This window comes from Argopecten irradians, chromosome 5 (genome assembly GCF_041381155.1).
Source record: "Argopecten irradians isolate NY chromosome 5, Ai_NY, whole genome shotgun sequence".
NCBI lineage: Eukaryota > Metazoa > Mollusca > Bivalvia > Pectinida > Pectinidae > Argopecten > Argopecten irradians.
In genome coordinates this window covers 11,646,532-11,667,783 of record NC_091138.1, presented here as the reverse complement: position 1 = coordinate 11,667,783, position 21,252 = coordinate 11,646,532, and the positions used below count along the sequence as shown (strand labels likewise).

The window sequence follows — 21,252 nt, the reverse complement described above, 5'->3', positions numbered from 1 at the left end:
TATCTGTATCGTATTATATGTTATCGCGCTATATTTAAACATCTGTTGATCCTTCCATAAGTGAGTCTGATCATTTTATGCATTCGACATTTTCTCTTCATTCTTTTACACTAATATGTAAATATGCCAGGTTGTATTCTCCATTCACGATTTCGGTACTTTTTACGCTGAAGAGTGTCGTGGATATATCAGTAACAGTGGAAAATCTTATGTCACCGGGTAGTAAAGTGACGTCAAATGCCAAGGTGATACACGTGTGGATGCTAATGATGCTAAATACTATAACTAATGCTAAATACAGAAACGTGTAGTGACAAGGAACATTATAAAGAGTGTTTGCTGTCAAAATGACCAACAATTTAGGCTATGTGTAGTAAATTTCAAGATAAGTTTATCAGCCAAAATTAAATTTAAGGAATTAGGAAAATACCAACAACGACTGTAATAGCATTGTGTTACAAAAATGAAAACGAGTGGAAGATCGAGTGACACCAGTAGTCAAAATCATCACAATTATTGTCGATTTTCCCCAACAATCCGCGATACGACGATTGGCGTCAAAGGGATGCCAACTGTAACGTGACGATGGGTTTCACAACTTGTACCTGGTGACAAGCTTAGAAGACAAACGGAGCTTAGGTCATAACTTGAAAATCAGTTTCAAAAAGCCACAAATATCTATAAGCTTAAAGCTGCTCCACCGCCGACAAAGCATAAATGATAATCATCACTTGAACAATAATAGGTGTTTAATTGTGTATATATATATGTCTAATTAACAGAAAAAAGTAATCTGAAATAATTTATTTTGCCTTTTGGTGCATGCGCAATCAGTTCTTCATTCAATATAGGATAGACGGCCACGGATTTTTTTTCGGGATGCAATTAATTATTTTTTGTAATTTTAACTTGAAATAGAATTAGAAGCTCAAACTTTTCAATGGTGGTAATGGTGTAAAGTAAGTAGCTTTTGTAACTGAAGAAAAATAATAAATCGCCTGCTCCTGTTTTTGATAGTGAAAATATACCATTTGTCAGCGGTGGAGCATCTTTAGGATCAGTGCCAAAACATTAACAGCTAAAAATGGGGATATTTATTTCTATTTTAAGGTCATCGATCTAACCCAAATGGTCACGGTGATCTAAAGGTATAGTTAATATACTTCGTCCGTCGTGCGTAAACTTTTTACTCAAACGGCTTCTCAATAACGGTTATTAACCGAAAAGCCGCCTAGGGTACTCTTATATTGGGCCAGTAGCACTGATACTGCGATGAAGGACTACCATTGAAGATTTTGCAAATGAATGACATTGACCTTCATTCAAGGTCACGGTAGTCAAATAGGCTAATATAAAATCTTTATACCGAATGTCTTATGAATAACTGTGTTGCCTGATGTTAGGCATGTAGCATTCTGGGATTATGGACCAACAATTGTGTTCAATTGAATGACATTGACCTTCACTAAGTATTCTGGTTTAGGTACAATATGTACAAGCAATACTGACAGAGTATAAATTGGATCATCTTGACGTCGTTATTTTTAAAAGAAATGTATATTTACCAAAGAAAATTTGTTTTAACAAACATGTTTTAATACCGTGTTCTACATACACATTAGTCCAGCGGATTGGTCAAAAATTTGTACAGTTTTTGATAAAAGCATGAAACTTGGCACAAATATGCTAAAGCATAAAAACATTTTTTAAGATGGCCGCCAAATTATTAGAAAACCACAATTTCTTCAGTAATTTATTTCCTTTATGTCAAATATTGATATATTTTGTATTATTTTTACTGAAACATTATACCAGAGATTTAAATAGTAATTATATTTAAATCTCTGATTATACTTATTTTATATTAGGACAAGGCATCAAAAATGATTTAAATTCCATTCAGTTGACATATGTGGCATTTCAAAAGATATTTGCCAAGATGGTCGCCAATTTCTTAAAATAACCTTAAACATCGCCAGAAATGATTTTTTTTAAAGTTTAATGTTGACATATTCAGTTTTCTACTTACTCGAACATTTGAGTAGAAAACAATGATATGAATGCATTATGTTGCCTCACAACGTACAGATAGGATTTTCAAAGATGGTCGTCAATGGCCACAGCATCATTTTAATCCTATAACTTTGTATTGAAAAAAGGGATTTTTTAAAATTTCTAAGTGTTAATAAAATATTCTATAGCAATTTCGAAATGGCTTCCATATTTTTATAAAGTACAAAACTGTCCTCACAAATGTATCGGGTAATTTGTTCAATTAATTAAGTCAATAAGAAAGCGTAAATACCTTCCACTAATATATAATACTATGAATCGTTGTCTTGCCCAAGCCTTTCAAAAGATCAAGTTAATATATTAACTTCAACGCTAGGTCATCTTTCACTGATGTGAACATCTATCATATGTACACATACCAGTCCAAGGTAGAGAAGCCTTCACTTCATTTACATTGTGCTCTGTATGTTTTCATGTAACCACACTTAAGGAGTTCTCTACATGCTTTAGAAGCTTCTGTCAAAGTCATCCGTTGGATGGTCCACCCATCATGTTCTTTCTTCCATCCCCAATCGCCTGGATCTGGCAGCACAGGAGAAACTAACACAGACTGACCCCAGCAATAGCCTGCCTGGTACGCAGCTCGTTTTGTATGGAGGATAAGGGCACCTTTGATAGGAGGGAGTCTCTCCATCATTCGACCTTTTTGGGTAAACATCGTCTTTCTAGCTGCTTTTACACCAGTTTCACCACTTAATCTGTTATACGTCAATATGACAAATCGTTCTATGAGATAAATCCAAGACTCCACAGCTTCCGGGGTTGAACTCAGAGCACAGAATGCTGGTGTGACTTTGTCGAAACTCTTCCACACATCCCATATTGTTTTCTTGCCCACTCCGTTGAAAAAGGATACAGTGTCATATCCGGTAAATGCGTGGAACATTAGAAGTTCTAAACATCTCTCCGGATCCAGGACATTGACAATGGAGTGTACTGGAATGAGACTGAAGTTCTTTCCTGTACCAAATGCCACCCATAATTCTTGTATTACAAGACGATGTGCTGCCCAAATAGGAAGAATGACGACATCAGTATCTACTGTTCGAATGGTCACTTTTGTGCTTCTTCCTTCTAATATAGCATCAAAAAGGTGGAGAATCGTTCTGTTGTCTGCCTCTTCATGATAGCATGGCATGAGATGATCAACACATTTCTCTTTGTTTGCCAAGATATTGTCGTTGAGGGTAGTGATGATATGTGTTCATGACTTAATTTCTGATAGACATTTTGCAAGAAAGTCAAACAACTCCACCTTGTTCTCATCGACACGCAGAAATTCGCCCTAATTACGTGGTACACTGTTGTTTGGTTCCACTCGTCTTCGCATGCCGCTTCCTCGTCTGACCCTTGCGGCTGATTTTAGGATATTTAAGAGGCACGGGTTCTATTTTTTCTTTTGTTATGTTCTTGATGTGTGCCAAGTTTCATGCCTTTATCAAAAAGTGCACAACTTGGCCAAATTTCTTCACGAATCTGCTGGACTAATAATAGTTACTGTGATAGCTTAAATTAACTGTTTGAAATAGATATGAAATTTTTGCAAAAACTAAACAAGGAAATATTTTCTGTACGTCCGGCCAATGACACATTTATCTGTTAGTATTGTAATAAAATAGAATCTCCCTGTAACGTTATAGTTATGTTGTGAAATGGGATATCCTTGTATAACGCTATACTTATGTAGTGAAATGGGATTTCCTTGTATAATGTTATAGTTATGTAGTGAAATAGAATCTCCCTGTACAATGTTTTTTTGTGTGTAATTGTTTTATTTTTGAAGCAAATCATTTATAAATAACTACAATAAAATCACACAAGCTTTTACATTCACTGACACATTCATCATACAATTTGTTTCTCATATATTCATCTTTTAATTGTATCACACACATACCCCTTAACAAACCCTATTATTACACATCTACATGTACAAAAAGAGGACAAACAAGATAATTTGCATACTCATAAAGTTTAAATTCCATCGTCTAAACCATATATATATAGTCGATATTACAATACTAGCAGGGGGGGGGGGTGAAAATGTAAACGTAAAGATGCTTTTCCCACTTCTTCCACTCATTTATAAACCTATGTTTTACAAACTGATCTTTCTTATTGGTAATATTTTTGTACTTTATAGTGATCTACAATAGAGTATAGAAAATAATATATATTTAAAGATTTATGTAAACATTTTGACCTATAAATGTACTGATTTAAATGTAAAATAATTTGATTGTCAACTTTAAAGGTTGGACTGTTGGTATTATCTAGCTTACCAAATAACAAAGTATGTTTATTTATTGTAAAAGGAATATAAAGTGTGACCAACAGCTCATCAAGAGTTTCGAGAAAATTTTATACTTCGTCACACTCCCATAATAAATGCACAATTGTTTCTCTCTCAGAATAGCAAAAATTACAAAAAGGGTGATTTACTAATTTTGGTTTAAAAAGTAAGGAGTTGGTTGTTAAAATGTGATGATTTGAATTGTAGCCACTGAAGTTTAGAATTGTTTGTTACTCTATATAACCTTTGTATGAGGAAGAGTATAGATAGAAATCCAATCTTCATCATAATCATCAAAGTGTTCTTCCCATTTTTCCTTGTCCTTAGCTTCTAGTGTTTCTTTGGTATTAGATAATTCATATAATATCTTTTACTTCTTTTGTGTTTCCTACAACGTTTAAGCTATGTAGTGAGAAGGGGACCTCCTTGTATAACGTTATAGTTATGTAGTGAGATGGGATCTCCCTGTATAACGTTATCGTTTTGTAGTGAAATGGGATTTCCCTGTATAATTTATAGTTATGTAGTGAATTAGGATCCCCTGTATCGCGCTATAGTTATGTAGTGAAATAGGATCTCCCTGTATAACGTTATACTTATATAGTGAAATGGGATCTCCCTGTATAATGTTATAGTTACGTAGTGAAATAGGATCTCCTTATAATAACGTTATTGTTATGTAAAATAAATAGAATCTCCCTGTGCAACGTTTTAGTTACGAAGTGTAATGGGACCTCCCTATATAACGCTATATTTCCATTCTACTTTCAGTTTCCCGTTTGATCTATGTTAAACCAGATGGGCAATATCATGCTATGAACTCCAATCTGGTCAAGCGTATGAATATTTAACGTTTCCGCCGCGTCACGGACAGTGTATACAATATATACTTACGCCTATACATAGACTGGTTCCCTTCCCTTAGTTCTCTACTCTCCGCCAGGCTGCGCTCCGCTCACTAGGGACCGGTAGCGGGTAACCATGATGATTTTTTTGATTGGTCAATCTACATATCCGGTTCGCCTGCATCACATTTTTTTAGGCGTGGGAAACCCCTTTACGCACGAAGCGACGGATCTTAACGTAAAGAATAAATAATTTATTTGAACGATATATAAACAAAAGTAAATAAGATCTTAAGTTTTGAAATCATTTCGTGCTAACAGAGTTTAGAGTGTTCATAGGAACGACGTTAATGACGTTATTTTCTCTTAACGGAAGTAGCCGTCTCCATGATGACATATCATGCGCAGAAATGATGCGCACTACTCTGGAGTTCGAATTCCCACTCAAGATGGCTACCCGCTACCGGTCCTCAGTGATGCGTACGCAAGGGAGGTAACTGAGGCGTTAACCAGTCTAGCCTATACATAACGTGCAAATAATTTAAAAAGTGGTTTTATAGTTGTGTGGTCTATGAAATCTAATAGTATTATCATGTTTACAAAATAGCATTTATTAAAAAATATCATTGCATAATTTTCATTTGTTCGCTTGTTTCAAACCGTTTTGTGTTGAACTATATTCAGAAGCTGATGATATGGCTGTTCCGTTTATTAAACTTGGTGACGTCAACACTAGCGCAAGCGGGAAAATTCAAAGGATATACGTGTATAGTGTTGAATTTTAATAATCGTAATGGAAATATAAGTAATAAACTGTTACCAGATTGGACATACAGTTGATATGAAGCCCATCCGTCCGAAAGATAAATATTCATGGCGCCCTAACGGGCGCCATTCTATTTATCTTCCTTCCGGATGGGCTTCATATCAACTGTATGTCCAATCTGGTAACAGTTTGTTGCTTAAATACTTATGTAGTGAAATGAGATATCCCTGTATAACGTTATAGTTATGAAGTGAAATGGGATTTCCCTTTATAACGCTATAGTTGTGTAGTAAATGGAATCTCCCTCTATAACATTATACTAATGTAGTGAATCTCCCTGTTTAATGCTATAGTTGAAAAGTAAAATAGTATCTCCTTGTTCTTATTCGCTATTCTTATGTAGTTAAAAGGGATCCCTGTATAACGCTATAGTTATGTAGTGAAATGGGGTCTCCTTGTATAACGTAACATTTATGTAGTGAAATGGGATCTCCCTGTATAACGTTTTAGTCGAATACGTCGTAAAACTCATCTCAGCCATTCTAAATCCTAATTTTTTTCCCATGAGGAGAACCCAGGACCCCTCAAACAACAAAATCTCACGCCTTCGGTGCTCAAAAATTCATCAAATACATAGTAAAATTCATCTCATAAATTCTAAATAATAAAAAAAAATCCCGGGGAGACCCTCAAACCCCCCAAACACAAAAATCTCGCGCTTTCAGCGCTCGCAAATTCAACAAAATCCATCGTAAAACTCATCTCTGCCATTCTAAATCGTAAATTTGTTTCCAGGGGGAGACCCCCGGATCCCCCAAAACACCAAAATCTCGCACCTTCGGTCTTCGCAAAGTTATCAAAATGCATCGTAATACTCATATCAGTCATTCTCAATGGTAATTTTTCCATCAGGGGATACCCCTCCCCCCTCCAAACTCGCACGCTGATTTGCGTATTCATTAATTTCCTGCGACGCCACTGCCTATATCTGTGTACAAGTATTAGCTTCCCAAAAAGCTAAGAAGGCTACCATACAGCATAATTGATTAGGAAGCAAACATAGGAAAGCTTGACGCATTGTTCTGTTCACAGTTAGCTGCCATAGTTCTCATGAGAATTCATTTTTGAAGAATGATATTTTAAATAATGCTTTCGCATTCAATGTAAAACATAATCAACTTCGTGATATTAATGAAAGGGCCACTAGGCTACCTTTCCGAAAAAAAATTCTTTAAAACAATTATAACATAATATGTCCAAAGATGAGGTTACAACACCAAACAAGTTGAAGTTTTGCCGTCTGGCGCAGAAATAGTCAACTAACGCGTTGTAATTATGACGACGTCGGGTACCATAATATACGACCTGCGTTATGAAAATGAACGTTTTGTTTATTTGAATAAAGTTGTTCAGAAGGTGCAGTGGGCCTTTTCCTAATGCTAAAGCAACAAGTTTTCCGTCTAATATACACTGTACTGATATACATGTACATGTACACATTGTTCTTGGACAAGTTGGTGCAATACAACATATACGCATAGAAACAAGAATAACATTTCGTTTAAAACTGTACTTTAACCGTTACAGTTGCATAAATTGAAATATCCCCTAAGTAAAGTCTAACTTTGTTTCAGCATCTACCATCTACGGACAGTTTTTACAGTTATGACCTTTGCCCCCCCTCCCTCCCCCATTATGTTTCATCTTTCTACGCCACTGAAATGGCTACATAAATTGACCTTGACCTAAGTCCAAGGTCACTGGGGCTAAAAAAAACTAAAATCTTCAAATGACTTCTTTTGAAGTTCAAGTTCTAGAGGTCCTAGGCCTAGACAATTAACATTAGGCTTGTATCAGAAACATATCTATCAATAGTTTGGAAACTCCTTCTTTGTCTTTGTTGACAGGCAGCGGGACCTCCGGTTTATAGGCATTTTCCCTTGGCTAACTACTTTTAAGTGCATTCTTTTAAACATGATATTTTGCATCAACACACAAAGTTTAAACGTTATATCATGGCTTGATGTGACCGATTTTCTCGTTTGATGTTATTTAATAATATGATTTTTGAAAGCGTGATCGAAAATCACACATTTAAAACCTGAAGTGCATTTTGTTTTATTAATACGTAAGTTAAAGTATTATTTTTTTTCTATCCAAAATCGTACTCAAATTATCCGGAAATTACTGAACTTTTATAACATATCACAGTTATTCTGCTGTATTTAACTATTTAAGAGTTTATCTAAAAACCCCTAAGCACATACAGAGGTGTATCTGCTGATCGTAAAAATGGCGGAGTTGACAATCTCTATGTATATACACATGTATGTTTCTGCCTGTATGAATGACCTTGGCCCTTATTCAGTGTCATATGGGTCAAAAATCCTAAAATATTTCAACTACTTCTTGTCCATTTCTGAAAGGCCTATCAGTTAAGACCTAAAAAAATAAATAAATAACTTGTTGGACGTTGAGACAAAGGGCATGGATAGGCCTAACACGTTACAGTAACAGAAGCAAATCATCTAGAGATCTAAATCGCAAATAATTGATCTGTTTTTAATTTCTATGTATTCTAATATTCACAAAATAATAAACATGGTCATTTGTTTCGCAGACTTAGACTTTCGTGCCTTTCCGGATAATTAGAACCGCTTCTCGTTTAAATGTTTATTTTCGACTCTTATATCGGTGTCAAACACACGTTTGATTATGAAATTCAATGGGATGACGACGAAAATATTATTCCGTGTTTAGCAGGTGATAATGTCATCACAATGAGCGCTGTTGAGCTGAAAGACCAAGGAAACAAATACTTTGCTTCTCGAAACTACGACAGTGCTGCATCATGTTATACAAAGGCTATCGTAAGTAAATGAACGAAAGTGAAAGTGAACCGATAATTGCCATGTTGTTTCATTCGAGAACAATCCGAAACCGTGATTGAGAAAGGTCAAGCGTGCTACTTCGAGTCGACATATATTTTTATTTTTATAAATATTATTCTTATAAACTGCTAATTTTACGGAATACTCATCTTTTCCTTGCATTCCGAATAAAGCAACAACCAGATAGGCAAATACTTGTTTTGTGTACAATCATGCAGCTACATGTACAATGCCATGTACAAACTGATTCATCATTGCTACCCTCATTCCATAGTAGACCTCTGATATAACCTTCAGTTTATTAAAATAGGGCAGTAATCAGTAGAATTTGAATTTACTTCACAACCCTATGCATACTAGCCGAAATAGAGTGTAATATAATATACCTCTTGGCTAGAGAATTGTGTCTTTAGCTCGAGTGTTAAGAATAGCAGTGTTTTTCCTTGGTATTTTGGGAAATTGCCACCTGGTGAAAATTGGGAAATTTTGTGCGATAAAAGTGGGAAATGAAAAATTTGAACGGTGTATATGGAAAAGGCAGAATAGACAATTATGCTTCTCTAAGAATCAAGTGTAAGAATGGTTACTTAAATACGATGTTCAGACTTGGGATTTCCTAAAAGAATTAGTTTCGTCGCGCAAAATATGCATCAACTAACTGATTTGGGAAATTTAGACATAGATTTAGGAAAAAATAACAAGAAATACAATTGGGAATGGGGCCTTATTTAAATATATAGGCAGGAAAAACACGGAATAGCTACTGTAGTGTACATATAAAAACAGGGGAAAATACACATTTCTCTTTGCTGTAGACAATTTTTCATGAAGATACGTTAAATCCCCTAAACTATATATTTCTGTTGAGTGGCTCTGTGCTCCAACCAGAAATCAAACTTTGGTCTCCGAATGTGATGTCAAAATCCACGGCTCTACCAACTGAGACAAGGAAGTATGCTCCATCGGCTAATTAATTGAGATGTCATATTTCACTACACTCGCTCCTTTTACAATAGAAAGCCCAAGGTTATGAGCTTGATCTCTTGCAGACACAGTGATTAAAAATTATAATAATTCTCTAGATTTGTTATACCCATAAAGGAACTACTAATGTCAAGTCTCAACGTTGATATACATGCATCACCATTGTTGTAAGCCCCTGAAAACTGAAGTTCGTTCCTGATGGGGAGTCCAAGAGGTATTCTCTTTAGCTGAAATTGATTTAATGTTAGACTAGTAATCTCAAGATTTTAATTCATTCTTTTCACCTTGTTATTCAGGAACTCAAAGTTGATACTCTAGTCTCAACCTTGGTATTTCTGTTTTTCAGATTAAAAGCCCAAACACACCAACATTTTATACCAATCGGTCACTATGTTACTTAAAGTTGAAGAACTGGGACGCAGCTATCCAGGATTGCAGAAAGGCCCTGGACCTGGACAGGGCATCAGTTAAAGGGCATTTCTTCCTGGGCCAGGCCCTTGTGGAGATGGGTCTTTATGATGAGGCCACAACTAGCTTGAACAGAGGTATGATAATTAATGGATGCAAGCAAAATGTATTATATGTTAGACAACATTACATTGTATAGTTGTACACTAATGTTATTAGTGGAATGGATATGTTTAACATTATGTTAACATATTTACAGGAATAAGGGGGTTTAGAGATCCCAAAACGACATGAGTAAAGTATGATCAAACATTGACTAGTGCCACCTTCTGATGATTATGACGTCACATAAATCACACCAAATGATGACTTCATAATCATTGGATGGTGGGACATATCGACGGTAAATTGTAATTTACCCATGTGACATTGACTAGTCCCACCATCTGGTGATTTTGACGTCACATATATCACGCCAAATGATGATGTCATTATCACTGGATGGTGGAACGTTTTTGGATCTCGAAACCCCCATATTGAAATAATGTATGCCCAAAACAGTAAGGTTCATATCAAATAGACATTAAAATCTAAGACATTAAAATCTACATTGTCGTTTGGTTCCCCCAGTGCGATAAGTTGGCACAGTTTTATAAAGTTTACATGCACAAAAATTACTGAATGTTTGATTTTAATTTCTGATCTTCATACTTTTATCAATTTACAAAGCATACTATACTTTTATCAATTTACAAAACATACTGTGTATTTGTGTTACATACATCAGATTTTGAACTAACGCCATCCACATATTACCTCTTTCAATGAATATTAAGCAATATATTGTGTGATCGTTTGTGGTCTTCTTTATAGAATTTAAAACTTTCCTTTCAGCACATGACCTTGCAAAAGAACAGAAACTGAATTTTGGGGATGAAATCACTGGGGCTTTAAGAATGGCAAAAAGAAAACGTTGGAATGTGATAGAAAACAAACGCATACAGGAAGAAATAGAACTTCAAACATATCTAAACCGCCTAGTAAAGGAAGAGGCAGAAAGGTATATTAATTAGTTATATCTGTTGTAAATCAAGAGAGTAGTAAACAAAATATAAACTTTGTTTTTTTGTGAATCATTTTTTTCTCACTTTATATACTGGCTATGTTGTATTTATCTTTAATGGCATGATCAGCACCTGTAACTCGTATAAAAATGTTTTTAAGCAACTGTAATAAAGGCTAATTTAAATGTACAGTTTTATAGAAAAAATGTCTTCCAACAAAACAGGCTCAGATTACTGAAATATTTGGTCTGTAGCATGCTGGTATGAAGAGCTATCAAGTTTGTTCGAATGAATGACTTTGACCTTTACTAAGGTCTTGTGGCATGCTAAAACAAAGGATTATTAAGGTTGTTCAATGAAATGAATGACCTTGGTCTCCATTCAAGTTCATAGAAGTCAAATTGGCCAAAATCTTTACTAGTAAGCATCCTTTTGTCAATAACTATAGAGTCCTACCTTTAAACCTGATGTTTGGCCTATAGAATGCTGGGATGAAGATCTAGTTTGTTCAAATGAATGACCTTGACTTTCGTTCAAGGTCACAGGAGTCAAATATATCAGAAATCAACCAGCACTTTTACTGAAAGGTTCTTATTGTTCAATGTCTATCATATAATATTATCATGTTTTTCAAAGAAAAGTGATTATTTTCTTGACAGCCCACTTCGTCTTTTGTATTTTTTATCCAAAAATTTTTAACCACTGTTTTTCTTCTGTGTTGTATATGTATTACACTAATTATTTGATACATTTTCAGGTCTCGTGGACCTCTTATTTTGCAATGTTATTTCTGTTTTGAAAAAATATTACTATTTACTTATATATTGATCTTTTTCTTTATACATCAGACAGAGGGATGCAGTCCTAAATAGTACAGAAGGAGAAAATGTAGAGGAGAAATTAACCAGTGTGGAGGATGAACATGTATGTTTTTAGATCAATACAGACTCTGATGATAATTTGAATATTGAGTTTACTGATTTCCTATCTATAGACAATGTTCTTCTTTATAAAAATGCTTTAAGTGCTTTTGTTTAGTATTATCATAGACATCGCGAAATTTGACGGTCTGACGTACATGTCCGGCAAAATTTGACTCAGACCGCCTATTTTAAAATCTGGTCAGGACCGACCGTCCGGCAATTATTGAGTACTGGAAGTCAGTAGAAATGGTGTCTCTGAAATATTACGCAGGTGCTGAACCTGGCAAATATGTAAACTGCATAAGATAAATTAGATAATCATGAAAACAGCTGCCTGGATACTAATAGAAGGAAGTTATGTTTACTTCAAAAATTCACATTAATGTTCGGTCCGGCAAAATCTTGTGCGATCCGGCTTACTCACAGTCTTTGCCGGTCCGAATGTCCGGCCTTTTTTTCGCGATGTCTGTTATCGGTAAAGTATTATGTGTTTTAGGATATTTTAAATATAATTGATATTTTTTATGAGTTGCTTTGAAAGCTAGATATTTTGTGTTGTATAAGTTTGATTTGCTTTCACATTACAGGAAAAGAGACTGAAAGAAATCAATGATTTATTTTCACAATTGGATGTACGCAGAAAGGTAAGTATACCAGTATACAGTATATGATATACTATCTACAAATGTACTGATTTGACTATAACAAGATTAAGATTTTTCAATAATGAATCACATATCTGTAAATAATTTTGTTCTTGTTAGTACTAAACAGTACATGTATGTATGAATTTATGATATTTGCTTTCTGAAAGTTATACTGAATACCCTAAAACCTTCAGCAGTGTGATATTGTGATATATTATTAAAACCAGCCATACCTATTGATGTTTTGCAGCTCCATGGAATTTGTCTTAAATAGGGTTTTTTTTGTCTAGAAATAATCTAAGTTTTTTATAGCTGTGTATTCCTGGGGAATTGATGGTGAATAAACTACCAACACCTATAGAATAATTTGAATACTTGAATAAAGATAAATGTTTCACGCTCAACTTTGATAAAATGATTGCTTCCATCAGACACGAGATGTTCCTGACTACCTCTGTGGTAAAATCAGTTTTGAGTTGATGCGAGAGCCTGTGATAACCCCAAGTGGCATAACCTACGACAAAAAGGACATCGTTGAACATCTGCAGGTTAGTAGACATTGTGGAGTATATGCACAGGTTATATATTGCTTAGGTGTGGTAAGCTTTGCAGTTTTGTACTGTCTGAAACAAGCAAGCAACATATTCTGTACATGTATTTGTATATTATATGATTATACTATAGTTATAACTGCCATTACAGGTAGATGTTGACTGAAAGGATATATTTTATTTTGTGAGTGTAATAACATACTTGTCACGGAAGATAGTGTTAGTTTCACTTACAAAGTATTGACATCATACAATAAATAAATACCTGCAAAGACAGGAAGGTGTATGTGTGATAGCTCAAGCACCCTTGAGTATAGCTACTGTTGTAGACTATAGTGGAAAAGATATCACCTTCTGACTTACTGTCAGAGCCCGCTGACTGACTGTACATATGTCAGAGTGATAACTTTTCCGCTACAACAGTAGCTACCTTGAGCAAATCTCATATATGCATTTAGTACATCACATGATAATTACTAGGAATGCGATTGGATAACAGCCATGATCTATTTTGCGACAGTTCCCTGTCCTTCTTGACTACGGGAGACTATACCTGACTACGGGAACTATACCAAAGTATAGTCCCCCGGGAATGAGCACACGACCAAATATATGACGTCATAATGAATGTCATGTGACGTACTAAATCTATTATGGCCCTTTCCCTCGGGAACAGTTCTCCTATAGTGTTGTCTGGCGAGGTATAGTCCTATATCTCATCAGATAACACTATAGGAGAACAGCTCCCCCTGGAAAGGGCCATTATAGAATAATATATACCTACCTTACCAAAACATTGCCTTGGATTGCTCTTTAGATCACAAGGCTAAGGTCAAAAGATAACTGTTACTTAAAATAGAAAATTGGTTTCCATTCCATAACTCTGTGGAATTATTTTGCTTAATTTGTCCTATATTCCATTTGGTTGGAATAGATGCTGGATATTATTCCATATCATTGTAAGGAAAGTTTCAAAGCATGAAGTTAAAATTACAAATACACAGTGTTACTTATCACTTCTACATATGCATGGTTTCTGTTACGTGAAAATTTACAAATTACATCATGTTTATGGTTAAATATCATTATTAAGGTAAATCAGCTGAATACTTGCTTTTCCTATAGATTTTCTGCCTTACTATGCTTAATGCCTGGTATGTCGGTACTTAAACTGATTTTTACCGATTTCAACTCTGATAGTTCAAACTCACAATTTTTTCTTAAAGCATAATTTTTGATAGTTCGAACTAGTCCATCAATATATATATTTAATTTTGTTTGAATTAACCACAGGTTTACCATATGTGGTGAACACAAGTAATTATTATATACCTGCATGATATTTTGAACACTGAAAGAGATAGTTAATTATGTAAAGATTCTATTTCAAAATTTGTTTTAAAAGTTCATGAAATTGAAGTTAAAAATGGTTTCCAAAATAAAAATAGGTAATTTGATAAGTTTGTTGGAAATTAATAACCATATGATTGATTTTGTGATATATGATGTCAGTGTTAATATTATTTGATATTGACAGAGAGTTGGCCATTTTGACCCAGTCACCAGAGCAGACTTAAAACAGGAACAACTGATTCCAAACCTGGCAATGAAAGAAGTGATGGACATATACCTTGAGGAAAACCCCTGGGCTGAAGACTTCTGATTGCAAGCCTTTATTTGAAAGTGATATTGATATCTAATCAAAATATCTCTGCTCCAAGGACCATACGATGATCAAAATATTAAACTTTATATTTTGGTCTTGGACAATCACAGAAAGTGTTGTGAGGAAGCGCAATTTTTAGTTACAGTAAAACCTGCCTTATCAACCACCTCTGTGTAAAGACCACCTACTTAATAGGACGCTGTTTGTAGGGTCCAAAATGACCAATTTCAACACAATGCAATCTGTTTATAAAGACCACCTGGCTATCAAGACTGTTTTCTTCTGTCTTTTGAGCGGTCTTTATAGACAGGTTTGACCGATACGAAACTGTATCAAACAATATGTAGTTATGAAACTTCGATAAAAACTGCAACATACTCAAGCGTGCTCGATTAGAGTATTTATTGGGCTTGTCTACATGTTTCGACCCTTTCGCAGGGTCTTCATCAGGACCCCTAGGAAATAATATGTAGATCATGGTTGGTGTCAATTTTACAAGTATTGATTCAGTTTGTATTTGAATATGATACTAACCTACGTATACAGCCCCAGTAAACTTTAATGATGCTTCACTACCGACGAATGGTATTTTTTCTCTATCAAAATCAGGACCAACCAAATTAGCATTTTACTTCAGTTGCAAAAGTTACTTACTTTACACCATTACCACCATTGAAAGTTTGAGATTCTTCTTTTAATCCAAGATAAGAACATTAAAAATAATCAATTACTTCCTGAAAAAATTCCATGGTACTTTGCCCTATATGGAATCAAGTATTGATTGTGCATGCACCAATAGCAAAATAAATTATTTTATTGGCATTTTTGTGTTAATTAGACACATATAAACACGATTATACACCAGTTATTGATCAAATGATGGGTATTGTTTATGCTTTGTCGGCGATGCAGCATCTTTAACTAAGATTTATTGTTAATCTGGCTACAACTTCCACTCTCTATGCAAAGCATTCATGTTTAAGGTAAAATAAGTGTTAAAGTTAATAGTTATAGTGGAGGCTGAACATAAGTAGCTGTTGGTTTGGTTAATTTTCCATATTTCTATAAGCTAACAGGTCATTTGAAGAACTAAACAAAGAAACAAAGCCGTTATTAATAGTATTATGTACATGTAATAACTAGCTTGATGGGATTTTACAGACCAAGGTTTTCAGCAAGCTAGGCCAAGCATTTATATCTAAGAGAAGGTTTTTGAGTTTTTAACATGTATTTCCTTTCCTTTTTAAAAAAATAATTTATGCAGTTGATGTAATATTTGTGTTGTATAAGACATTGAAAGTTTTGGTGCAGTAGTTAAGAGTTTGTCATTGCATATGGCGAGCAAACATGACATTTATTCAAAGAGCAAAGTCAATCCTTAATTTCACTGCATATATATAAAGATATCTTGATTGAAATAAAAGATATCTTATATATAATATAAAGATATCTCATTGTAGTAATGTGTAAATTTCTATATTGTTCAGACTGATTTAAATAGGGTTGAGGGTAATTAGATATCTTATATATTTTTAAATTATAGGAATATCATTTCCAATGTAATATATAAATTTGACTAATGTCTAATACTAAAATTAATGAATGGTAAGACATTTATTTGGACTATATATGAAATTAAACAGGTTACATTTGTGATGGCAGAGATTTCCCTTTACTCTCTCAAAGGGTCTTGCTTATATATATATACATGTATAATATGATAGCTCTGATATCTTTCAACACGCCCCTGCCAAGATAAACTGTCAGTTCATTCCAACTTCACGAAAGAGGACAAAACTCTTAATGAAGTATACAAGATAATTATTGCAGATTTACACATCCAGTACAGTAGGAGAGATTATTTTAGTGTTGCTGGCCAAAGTAATTCCGACACCAGACAGAAACAGAAGCATAATGTCTGATGATATATCTGCATGATTAATTTATAACTATGATATCTTAAACTGTTTCATTTTTTATTTTGGGGGAGGACCTATAATATACACGTTTACCAAATAATCAATTGTATCTTGTAAGCATTTGTTTCTATCAGATACTTACTGATAGTGATTATATACTATACAATTGTGTATATAATTTGTAAAAAATACACATCTATAAATATAAATTAATTACTTTTGAATGTTAATGGTAATTGTAATTAATTACTTTTACAAAAAACTGAGTATGAGTTTTGCACCATGTAATTGTAATTGTATTTAATTTACAATTGCAAGTGTAATTGTCCCACACCCTGATAGGACAAAAAGTATGTATAGTTAGGTCTCCATCTATAGGCAATAATATTTATTGTTGCCTTGTTTGAAATTGACAATTGATGCGGAATTAAACTGCTTCTGTGTTTTCAATACATTATATCAATCCAGAAGTTGATTCTACTTTTCAGAGTGATTGCGTACGATTCGGAGATAAGATTCTCGTGGCTTTAAGATATGTATATAAATCTGTAATCATTTACATGTAAGTAGAAACACATTTAAGCTAAACATCAGTATTGTACACCTTAACATCATGGTTTATTTTATAGTTTTCCAATTTTATTACTGCTACAACTAATATAAGTTTACAGGGAACAAGGTAGCTCTGATATATCTATATATAATTTCATGAAGTTCAGGTTGATCTAAAGTTTGATTGATTTGTGTTCTCATTTGTTAACTTATAAAGAATGATGATATCAAAGTACTCGTATATAAAGTTGTTACATGATTGCATGTCTAGGTTTAACTGCAGTAATTAGCAATACAAAAAAGGCTACAAACTGGAAGTTGTCATGTTCTTTTGTATGAGAAGTCAATATTGTCATGATAAGCTACAGCAGCATTGTGTTTTTGCTCTGCTTGATAAACATAAAAGCACTAGATTTACTGTAATTATATCACATATGGACACTTCTTGTTTTTTTCTACATAAGACTATAGGCATTTAGGGGGAAAATGGACGAGATCAGATCAGACTCCCAGCGAAGTGGAGTCGTATTCACTAGTCCTCATGTTGTATGATTTGTAGTTTGATCAGTGGCTGACATGAGCTGCTCTACAGCCGACAGGTGGAGAATGGCGGGGCAGATTTGTGGTTCTAGACTTTGTAGAGCTTTTGGGACACGCTATACTGATCTAGATTGAAAGTGATGACTTTGTTGACTAGTTAGTTTGTTATTTATCTTTTGTTATGAAACTTTTAATTTATAAGACTGGTCTTTAGTTTGAGAAAGCTTGAATGTAAAGTATACAGGAAGTAGAGAAGGTATCACAAACTAAATTAATTTGAATTCAAAATTAGTTTGAGTGATAAACCAGTTTTTAATGTACCGGTATGTTGATGGATTCTTAGTGAAAAAGTTACGCTGTGCAAGGAAGTCTGTCATTGACAAGTTGTTGATATAATAATGTATGCATTTTGTGTGTTCATCACTATGGTGAGGGGTGCTTTTTATTTGTGAACATGTAAAATCATGTTTGGTTTATGAACTCAAAATAAATATTCTGGCTTCAAAGGTATATACACATTATCATTTAAAAGAAGCATTTATATTTCATCGGAATGCTACTCACAATAACCTCACAAACACGATATTAACTAACATTACTTTCTTGTACAAATTGGATTTTTAACCTACATGTAGGCTTGGGCTGTCAAAATAAAATCACTGTAAATGACAATGAAACCTGTCTAATCTTACACCATGGGGGAGCGAGTTTTTGACCGGAATAGACAGGGTGTCGGAAAACCATTTATTGTCGTTGTAGTTGACTATTGTTTTTCACGTGAATACAGTACAATGCGAGATTTTACAGGATGTTTGAGAAGTCAGATGTCAGTTTAGACAGAATTCATTGTGTATAGAAATGGACAGTGACTGTACTACTGTACTACCATGCTTGAGTTAATTGACAGACATGATGTTTACAGCGATGATTGAGATCTTGTTAATCATACTTTAGAGGATTGTTTGTTTTTCTTTTATTTACCTTTTGATTTTGTGTCGTTTTGATTTTTGTCTCATTTGTTTAATATTTCTGAGTTGTGTACCAAGTAAATTATTGAAGCCTAAATAGGCCAAAGGGGTCATATCTATAACTTTGAAATGTAATATGATTTCTGAATATTTTTCTTCAGTTTACAAGGAATATGAAATATCTACCACAGGAGAAAAAGCATGAACTGACATAAAGATGACTGATGGCCACGCAAAATCCAAAGTCTGGATGATTGATGGCCACGCAAAATCCATAGTCTGGATGATTGATGGCCACGCAAAATCCTAAGTCTGGATGATTGATGGTCATACAAAATCCAAAGTCTGGATGATTGATGGTCATACAAAATCCTAAAGCTGGATGATTGATGGCCACACAAAATCTTAAGTCTGGATGATTGATGGCCACGCAAAATCCAAAGTCTGGATGATTGATGGTCATACAAAATCCTAAATCTGGATGATTGATGGTCACACAAAATCCAAAGTCTGGATGATTGATGGCCACACAAAATCCAAAGTCTGGATGATTGATGGCCACGCAAAATCCAAAGTCTGGATGATTGATGGCCACGCAAAATCCAAAGTCTGGATGATTGATGGCCACACAAAATCCAAAGTCTGGATGATTGATGGCCACGCAAAATCCAAAGTCTTGATGATTGATGGTCATACAAAATCCTAAATCTGGATGATTGATGGTCATACAAAATCCTAAATCTGGATGATTGATGGCCACACAAAATCTTAAGTCTGGATGATTGATGGCCACACAAAATCCTAAGTCTGGATGATTGATGGCCACACAAAATCTTAAGTCTGGATGATTGATGGCCACACAAAATCCTAAGTCTGGATGATTGATGGCTACACAAAATCCTAAGTCTGGATGATTGATTGCCACACAAAATCCTAAATCTAATTGGAGATACTGTAAAACATCACTAGCAGTTCTATGTCATTGGAAATGTTTTACAGATCAACTTATTATTGAATCTTTAAAATATATTTAATAGTAGAAAACTTTTCATTCTTCTTAATCCTCTAATATTTCTATAAATCTGTGTCTCTCCATCAGTGTACTGCCAAACCTCCTCAATATGCCAAATATTTCCCCTATGTGAAGATTGGAAAACTTTTGCTGGTACATTGTATAACTGTTTTTCTACCACAATAGTCAGTGTTATTCAACCCTCAGGGTTTCAAATAAACGATGCAGCTGTTGATTAACAATTTGTTTATACCACACGTGGTATAAACTCTGTACACATTCTGATTGGCTGACATGGTGAACTTTGACTGAACTACGTCTTTCTGAGTGTCGTGTCATCATTTGTCAACGTCATCAATAATCGAGTGACGTCATGCATTGCTGTGATCGCAGCAATGCATGACAAAACTGCTGTTGGATAGCATACTTATCCTCGTCGTATTTCTATCAGCTAAAAGCGGATATAATTGTGGTAGAAACAGGTCACACGACTTGTGGTTGTTGGATATGGAATTTATTCCACACTCGTAAGTTATTTTTTAAAAGCTACAAAAGACACTCGCTAAAGCTCGTGTCTTTTGTAAATTTAAAAAAATAACTCACTCGTGTGGAATAAATTCCATATCCAACAGCCACTCGTTATGTAACCTCTCTCTGGCGGTGGCCGAGTGGTTAAGATGTCCCGACATATTACCACAAGCCCTCCACCTCTGGGATGCGGGTTCGAATCCTATGTGGGGCAGTTGCCAGGTACTGACCGCTGGCCGGTGGTTTTTCTCCGGGTACTCCGGCTTTCCTCCACCAACAAACCTGGCACGTCCTTACATGACCCTGGCTGTTAATAGGACGTAAAACTAAACAAACCAAATATGTAACCTCTATATCTTGGGTTATTGGGAATGCAGTAACTTTTGATATAGGTTATTTATAGAGAATACTATACATACCGTTTTTCTATTATACCTTTTTGTCTGTGAGATTAAATCTGTTGTACGAAAGTTGTTTGTATATTTTTGGTAAGGTAAACCATTGACTGGTAAATTAAAATGCTAAAAGACATGACAGGCTTGTGTTTTCACTAAATGACACGGCAGACTTGTTTTTAGGTCATCTGACCTGAAGGGTCAGGATGACCTATTGTCATCATGCA

General features: G+C 34.6%; 1 protein-coding gene across 1 annotated transcript; it reads left to right on the top strand.

Moving 5' to 3' along the window:
* Positions 1-8,668: 8,668 nt before the first annotated feature.
* Positions 8,669-15,478, top strand: LOC138322859 (E3 ubiquitin-protein ligase CHIP-like). The gene is made up of 7 exons (XM_069267006.1): positions 8,669-8,847; positions 10,199-10,397; positions 11,155-11,320; positions 12,173-12,248; positions 12,835-12,891; positions 13,326-13,442; positions 14,983-15,478. Exons 1-7 carry the CDS (start codon positions 8,758-8,760, stop codon positions 15,106-15,108), a joined length of 831 nt encoding a protein of 276 aa, XP_069123107.1. The 5' UTR covers positions 8,669-8,757; the 3' UTR covers positions 15,109-15,478.
* Positions 15,479-21,252: the final 5,774 nt, after the last annotated feature.

Coding starts and splice junctions, on each gene's coding strand:
- LOC138322859 (XM_069267006.1), top strand. CDS start 8,758: ATGAGCGCTGTTGAGCTGAAAGACCAAGGAAACAAATACTTTGCTTCT. Junction 11,321..12,172: donor GTAAAGGAAGAGGCAGAAAG/GTATATTAATTA, acceptor TTTATACATCAG/ACAGAGGGATGCAGTCCTAA. Junction 12,892..13,325: donor AATTGGATGTACGCAGAAAG/GTAAGTATACCA, acceptor TGCTTCCATCAG/ACACGAGATGTTCCTGACTA.